At 44.3% G+C, this 8183-nt stretch overlaps 2 protein-coding genes across 2 annotated transcripts in view; both read right to left on the reverse strand.

Annotated features, from left to right (window-relative positions):
* LOC114058845 (taste receptor type 2 member 40-like) overlaps positions 1 to 1398 on the reverse strand; it is a 3343-nt gene extending 1945 nt beyond the window's left edge. The window contains 2 exon segments of the mRNA XM_027886621.1: positions 170 to 564; positions 1022 to 1398. Of these exon segments, the coding sequence (XP_027742422.1) occupies positions 170 to 564; positions 1022 to 1398 (772 nt within the window).
* A 2594-nt stretch (positions 1399 to 3992) lies between these two features.
* On the reverse strand, positions 3993 to 4952 carry LOC114058825 (taste receptor type 2 member 9-like). The gene has a single exon (XM_027886574.1). The coding sequence runs from the start codon at positions 4944 to 4946 to the stop codon at positions 3993 to 3995; it is 954 nt and encodes a 317-aa protein (XP_027742375.1). The 5' UTR covers positions 4947 to 4952.
* Positions 4953 to 8183: the final 3231 nt, after the last annotated feature.

Genomic DNA, 8183 nt, shown 5'->3' on the forward strand with positions numbered 1-8183 from the left:
CGCTACTCCTCTCCCCTACATGGCTGCTGCCCCTAATTTCAACTGCGCAAACAAACCTTCTCTTCCGTTTTCTTGAAGATGTAATTAGCAAAGGCGTCACTGGACTTTTGATTGGCCTTTTTGTCCGGAAATTACCTGGACAAAACCATCCTCAGCCCCAGGGATGGGCTGGTGGGCAAAACCACGACAATTACGAAGGAGAGAACGGATTTTATGGCTTTGATGTGGGCATCCATGCTGAGGTCCTTCATGGAGTTTGTCTGCATGTTGCATCTGTGTCTCCAGAGAGAAAAGAGAAGGAGAAGGGAAGAGAAGATGACCGCCATGAATGAAGCAGCATATCCAAAGTCAGTGATGAAATAAATATGGAAAAAATGTTCATGAATTTTGATACTTTCCTTCAAAAAATTTAATGGACAGGTGGAATTGCGATCCTTACTGTGCAGTTTTCAAGCAATATCATAGGCAAGGATACTGATAGCCAAGGCAAAAAGCACTGACCCCGACAAGAGCCAGGGCACCATCCTGTCAATTTTTACCTTCAGGTAGATGAAGAAGCTGTTCCTGAAAGTGTCGGAAGTGGGCCCACAGAGGCCTACAGACAATGGAGAAGGATGCAGGAAGGCTGCAAAGAGGCCCCAGAGGAAGAAATCCATCTAGGAGTGCCTTGACAACTGCAGCTGCAGGATATGCCTGAGTCCAATGATAAGAAGCAGTCTCACAAACCCTTGAAGACCCCCTGTCTGTGCCCCTCACCACTCCTTCCTTGCTCTCCCCTCTCCGTATATGGCCAAACATATCCCCTGGGCCTATCCCTTCAAGTTTCCTTATCATTGAATCTTGGGATTTGATGTTCCAAGCAAGAAACCCACCTTATTCTCGAAACTCCTGTATCCCCCTGTATATAAGCTGACACCCTGTTCAAATAAATGCCATTTTGTGGGTCACATCTCGTGTGTGTCCTTTCTCCCATACAAAATGTGCCACTGGGTCTGTTGCGGGGGTCCCTGAACCCACACGCGATATGAAAGTGGCAATTTTTATACAATAAAAGACACAAAGACAGGCTGAAACGCACAAGTTGAAATAATTAAGGAAGGTATAAATAAATAGAACAACTTGAAGTGTTTGGTGAAAATGAAGGTATTTGAAAGAAATTATTGCAAGGAGGGAATATATCCATGAGATGCACAAATACCAAAACCTGGAGAATCCCACAACCAATAAGACCTTCTCGTTAGACTTCAAGGTTTTCTTTCTCACCCAGGACATGCAAGTCACAGAAACAATGAAAGCATTTATCCACATGCCAGCAAATGCCTCAAGGGTGACGACGGCAACAAATGTGGCCATGTATAAGGTGATATTAAATTGCTCTGGAGAGTGACAAGCTTCCATCCTGGGAGCTGGGAGCAGTGCTGTGCTGGACAAGGGGGCTGCTGCACCAATGCCAAGCGCAGGTCAGCGGTTGCTGTTCCCTGAGTGTCCCATCTGGAAAGAGGAGCTTTATAGAGCTGCTGGTGGGGGGGATTGTGGTGCCGCTCCCCTTGAGAGCAGGGCAGGTGCAGGGATGTAAATGTGCTGGGTATTCCCTTACCTGGTGTCAGTGTCACTCTGCAGTATTTGAATGTTGGTTCAGGAGGGCTGTGTTGAGTGACACAAAGAGTGGAGATGTTTTTGTGCAGAGGACAGTGTTGTGATCCTGTGACTGACCCTTGTTTGATTCCTGTAAGGATTCAGGATCTGTGTTCTTCTGTCTCTTGGCCACCAGTGATGTTTTAATGAGCAGGGTCTTGGCCACCAGTGATGTTTTAATGAGCAGGGTGTGCTCTCAAAACAATTTTTGAAGCTTTTAATATTATGAGAAATGTACTCGTGGGTCTGAGCATGAGGTAAAAGATCCCCCTGAGCTGCCTGAGCTGGTGAAGTAAGGAAATATTTGAGGTTCTGCTCTGTGCTGGTATTAAGGGAACTTTCCTGTCTCCCCATCCACGAGGCTCTCTGGCAGTTCCACCCCCATACCAGAGCCTTTCACTGCTGGGACCAAAGCCCCTTTGCAGGGGGCAGCTCCTGTGAGCTCATGGGGGCCCCACTTGAGCCCCTACACAAACCACAGCCCCAGAGTAAGACCAGGTTTCCTTACCTGCTGCACACTGGGTTTCCCATAGCAGAGTCTCAGATGTCTGGATCTTTAAAGCAATTCAATCATGGCACAGTAACACAGAAGCAGTCTGATCTGGGTGCCTGTGAGAAGGGATTCACAGCTTTGGGTTTTGTACCCTTCCAGTGTATGCAGCTGATATTTTGGGGTCTTCCTTCTGACTCATTTGCTCCTGCTGTGTCTCTGAGTGTCCAATCACCTGGGTGGTGCCACAGGTCCCTGGGCCCTTTGTTGTGCAAGGCATTGGCACCATGCCTGGGGCTCCCTCCATTTCCACACAACCTGCAGCTCTCACTGTGGTTGCACACCGAGCTGTTTGCACAGAATGTGTTCCTCAACACTGGTCTGCTTCATGTTTACAGGCCCTGTCATGGTGGGTTGACCGTGGGCAGCTGTCAGACTCTCCACCCAGCTGCTCCTTCACTCTCACTCCACCACAGGGCAGGGGTGGAAAATAGGATGGAAAAGCTCATGTGTCAAGATAAAGACAGGGAGATCACTCACCAATTACTGTCACAGACAAAACAGACTCGACTTGGGAAAAATCAGTGGAATTTATTGCCTATTGAAAAGAGAGTAGGAGGAAGAGGAATAAACACAAAACTAGAACACCTGGTCTCCAGCCTCCAATCATCTGAGCCTCAACTCATTCTCAGATTCTCTACCTCCTCATCCCTCCCAGCAGCACAATGGGATGGGCAATGGGGGTGACAGTGAGAACAAAACAAGTTGTTTGCTTCAGTCCTTCCTCGCGCTCTTCCCCTGCTCATGTGTGGGTCTCTTCCACAGACTGCAGTCCATCAGGATAAACTGGCTACAGTGTGAGCTCTCCATGAGCTGCAAGAGCTCCATGAGTTGCAATCATTCACCCACCCCACCTGCTCTGTGTGGGGTCATCCAAGGGCTGAAGGTGGATCCCTGTTCCACCATGGACTTCCACGGGGTGCAAGGAGCAGAGCTGGCTCACCATAGTCCTCTCCATGGGCTGTAGGGGAACCCCTTCTGCAGCACAAGAAGCAGGGGGCCCTTTGAAAAAACGCCTTGAAGTGGCTTTCCCTGGCACAGGGCAGCCCTGCCCTTGCCTCACTGAGACCCCCACAGATCCCCAGCAGCCAGCACCTGGCCCGAGCACCCCGTACATCTGCCCGTGGGTCACTGCCAGTTGACAGCAGGAATTTATTCCACGCTGCTCAATGCACACAAAGAAGTAAAAGCAGAGTGGGAGAGCAGTCCCACAGAGTGGGGCAATCCTGTTCTTGCAGGAAGTGGGGCAGAGAGGACACTCAGGGCTGGTGTGGGAAGTGGGCTCTGCACCCACCTGTGCACCTCACGGCCATTCCTGCATCGCTGCTTGTGTTTCAGTGACAGCTCTGGAGACTGACAGGGATCAACACGTTCACACATCAGTTATCAACCCCTGCCAGACAGTGATACAGCTCATCATCTTCCACGAGAACAGGGCCACAGCAGCAAGGAATGTCAACTAAAACAGACAGAAACCTGTTCTTTAGTTCAGTCATTTCAATCAGCAGATCAAGAAGCATTTGTTGCAGATTTGCACTATTGTTACTGCCCTTTTGCAGCCAGTCAATGTATACAAGGTCAAAATGATTTTGCTATCGACAGTAACTTAGCTCTGAAAACTGTCTAAATGAAATGAGATAATTAATAGATTTAAATCACAACAATATAAGTTCAAAGACTTTGAAGGATGTATTCTGAACATCTGGATCATCTACGCTGGCTGGAGAGTTGCCCTGGAAATTAATTGACTTGTTTGCTCTAAAGAAATAGTCACATTTTGCAAAGGGTCCAGCTGTTGTTCCAGTGCCTACTTCACGCAAAACTTGCATTTCATATAGGATAGAATCTTTAGCAGTGTGTTTTCCAGATTGGGATTGCCAAAAATTACAATAAGGGAATGAAAACCCGGGAATACAAACTGTAATACGTAAAAAAGAAACTTCAGGTGATTTTGCCTCTTAATTGCAGAAGTCAGTGTCAAGACAAAAAATACAAAGTTGATGCTGTACATTATGAAAAAGGAGAGAATGCATTTCATGGCTTTGATGTGGGCATCCATGCTGAGGTCCTTCATGGAGTTTGTCTGCATGTTGCGTTTGTGTCTCCAGAGGGAAAAGAGAAGCAGAAGGGCAGAAAAGATGACTACTGTGAATGGAGTGGCATATCCAAAGCCAATGACAAAAAAAACGCGGAGAAAATGTTCCTCTCTTCTGATCCTTGCTTTCCCAATACATTCTTGGCAGGTCAAATTGAGGTTTTTACAGAGGGCTTTATCAGCGACGTTGTAGACAGCGGCTCCGATAACCAGGGAGAAAAACACTGACCCCAACAAGAGCCAGGGTACCATCCTGTCAACTTTTAGTTTCAGGTAGATGAAGAAACTGCTCCTGAAAGTGGCAATTTTTATACAATAAAAGACACAAAGACAGGCTGAAATCCAAAAGTTGGAACAATTAAGAAAGTTCTGAGCACTATTACTTAGCTGAAATATGTGGTGAACATGAAGGTAATTGGGGTAAATTAGTGACAGAAAGGAAAATACCCATGAGATGCACAAACACCAAAACCTGGAGCATCCCACAGCCAGCAAGATCTTCTCATTAGAGTTCAAGGTTTTCTTTCTCACCCAGGTCATGCAAATCACAGAAACAATGAAAGCATTTATCCACATGCCAGCAAATGCCTCAAAGGTGATGATGGCCAGAGATGCAGCACCATATGAGGTGACATTGAATTGCTGTTGAGAGTAACAAGCTTCCATCCTGGGAGCTGGGAGCAGTGCTGTGCTGGACAAGGGGTCTGTTGCACCAATGCCATGCACGAGTCAGCGGCTGCTGATCCCTGAGTGTCCCATCTGGAAAGAGGAGCTTTATAGAGCTGCTGGTGGGGGGGATTGTGGTGCCGCTCCCCTTGAGAGCAGGGCAGGTGCAGGGATGTAAATGTGCTGGGTGTCCCCTTACCTGGTGTCAGTGTCACTCTGCAGTATTTGAATGTTGGTTCAGGAGGGCTGTGTTGAGTGACACAAGGAGTGGAGATGTTTTTATGCGGAGGACAATGTTGTGATTTTGTGACTGACCCTTGTTCGATCCCTGTGAGGATTCAGGATCTATGTTCTTCTGTTCCTTGACCAGCAATGATGTTCTTGGTCAGCAGGGTTTGCTCTCAGCAGAGTACAGTGAGGAGAGTCACTGTGCTCTTTCATCCAGGAGTCCCAGAGCTGCAAATTTTATTTGAGCTGCTGTAACTGGAGTTCCTTTTGATCCTTCACAGGCATTGAAATCCATGTAAGTTTTCTCCATGGTAATGCCTTAAGTGAAGAGCCACATCATGTGTGTGGGTGAGGGGGTGTTGAAGGAGAATCTCTTTTCCAGAAGCTCAATTGAAAGCATATAAGGGAAGAGGTTAAACATAATCAGGAGTCCCTGTGCAAGGGTTCAAACACATCTGCTGCAAATCTGAAAAGTTTTGGGGGTGGGACCATCCTGGATTCCCCCCTCATCTAAATACCCTCAAGCTTTCTAATGAATTTAGGTCCTGAAAGGTTATGGTTTTTTAAAACAGACAGGGTCTGCTATGCTCTGTAGGTCATGGAGTGCCCTTGGATTGTGGGTTAATACAGGACCTTGGGACCACAGGTACCAACGAGGCCTCAGCTGATGCTGTGGTGTAACCAGAAAATACTGAAATCAGAGCAAATGGTTCTGGGGCTACAAGAAATAAATCCCCAGCAATTTCTCTTCAGAATGATGATGCCTTTATTTTCTGGGGGACAGAAATGCAATCACTGTGTCCTGTGAATATTCTTAGTGCTGTAAGAGATAACAGGAATTGTTTTTACATGTCCACTAGGAGAGACAGGAGGGCTAAGCAGAATCTCCATCCTTTTTTTGGATTGGAGGTGAAATATTGCCACAAAGGATGAGGAGAAGGCTGTGGTACTTAATGCCTTCTTTGCCTCAATCTGTAAAAGTCAGATCAGAATGGAATGAAGTCCCCCTAAACCAGGAAGTATCTAGTGACCTGATGTGCCTCCTACACTCTCCCAAGTTTATGGTGCCAGATGGGATCCACCCAAGGGTGCTGAGGAAGCTGGTGGATGTTGGGGTTTGATTCTGCCACTGCCTCTCCGGGCAGTCTCTGCCCACATTCTCCATCAAAAAATGTCGTGGTTTTGCTCTGGGTCAATTTGCTTTTACACCCCCCACACAATTATTATTAGTTGAGAGAAGCTTTATGCAGACAAAAGAGATTGGATTTGGGGAAAATAGTATGAGCATTTATTACTAGCAAAACAAAAACTACTAAAGAACTATATCTATAATACTTCTACTTAAGTAAAAGTGCTATGTATTGTCGGAGTTGGTTAGAAAAGGCAACCAGCCAGCTCAGTGTGGGGTCGACATAGCTGAATCAAACTTTATTAAAATGGAGGATTTTTATAGGGATTGGGGAGGAAGGTTCAGGAATTTGGGAGGAGCATGCTAATCCTCCAACCAGGATTGGGTATGGGAGAATACATAAACATAGGGAACATATTAATGGCCAGTCTTCGCAAACGAAGAACCAGGGAAGGTCTTTACACCTTCCAGCCTGCGCATTGGATTTTTTAGGTGAGACACAGTGTGCGCGGAACTGAGCCCACCCTTTAATCCTGAGGTTCATCTGCCGGGGCCAAGCACGCTTGGACGGTGGCAGTGAGGTCCTCAGGACGTAGATGGATTGCCTTACGGGCTAACGAGCTCCATCTGCCCGGGGAGGGGCCCCGACCGGGAACATATACATATGTATGAAGGGGATAGACAGTAACAAGGAAAATAGTGATTGGTCCAGCTGCTGTGGCTCCACGAACCGTCCAATGACAGCTGACACCAGCTCTTGAGCACGTCTGTGGCAACCACTTGCAACATGATGACAGTTCAAGCTGCAGCTCCGCAATAACATCACACCTTAAAATCCCTTACAACACAGGCTGTTCAACCACCATAATTATGCTCTTTATAATCACAAAAACTGCCTCCAACATATCACCCTTTCTTGTTTCAAAACTTAAATTGAAAGAATATTTTATATAGTACATTAGTCAATATTAATAATAAATCAAGTAAGAAATTATTATGATTTAAATTAGATGAAATACATCACGATAATTATATAGAAAATTACATTAGAAGTGAGATTACAAAATATAAGACACACATAAATACATGTGAAAATATATAATGTTGTAATTAAAGATTTTTATAGTTAAATGATGATAACACATAAGAGGAATTAATGAATAAATAAGAGGGGAAATTATAAGGAATAGTAATAATAGAAATTAAAGAATGAATAGGAATTAAACTGCAATTTTTGGGTGGTGTTATGATGGGGTTGATTTTGAAGGTGTTACAATTTTGATAGTGTTTTGTAAGAGAATATTTTTATTTGGAATAAATAATAATGATGATATTCGTATGGTGGAGTGTGTGTATTATGATTTTTGGTGTTAAACACTAAATTTTGATAACTGGGAAACCGGAATTTGGATTAAAAGGTGTAACAAAAACCAGTAAAAAAGCATTGTAGATAGAAAAAGATAAAAGGAACAATATGGATGTTTCCATATTTTTTACTCTCCTCTCTCCTTTCCACAAGAGGGAGTAGAATGTGAAATAAAAAGATTAACAAAGGCGTTATTAATATCTGTAAAAGAGAAATAGTTTATCCATTACAAAGAATAACAATATTTAGTTTAACAATACAGGGAATAGAAATCATAAGATATTTAATCTTATTACAACTATTTACCATATAATATAGAAAATAAGAATTGAATAAGAAAATCAGAAATAAAATTCTATACCAAAATGATTATTTACATAGAAATCAATATACAAGAAGTGAGTATTTAAATATAAAAAGTTCAACAGAGGCATTAATAGTAAAATAATATTTGTAAAAGAGAAATCTTTAAGTTGGATGACACCTGAGACCCGTTTTTAGAGTTAGGAGGGTT

This window comes from Empidonax traillii, unplaced genomic scaffold (assembly GCF_003031625.1).
Source record: "Empidonax traillii isolate 1590-97213 ecotype Southwest subspecies unplaced genomic scaffold, ASM303162v1 scaffold190:size869923, whole genome shotgun sequence".
Taxonomy (NCBI): Eukaryota; Metazoa; Chordata; class Aves; order Passeriformes; family Tyrannidae; genus Empidonax; species Empidonax traillii.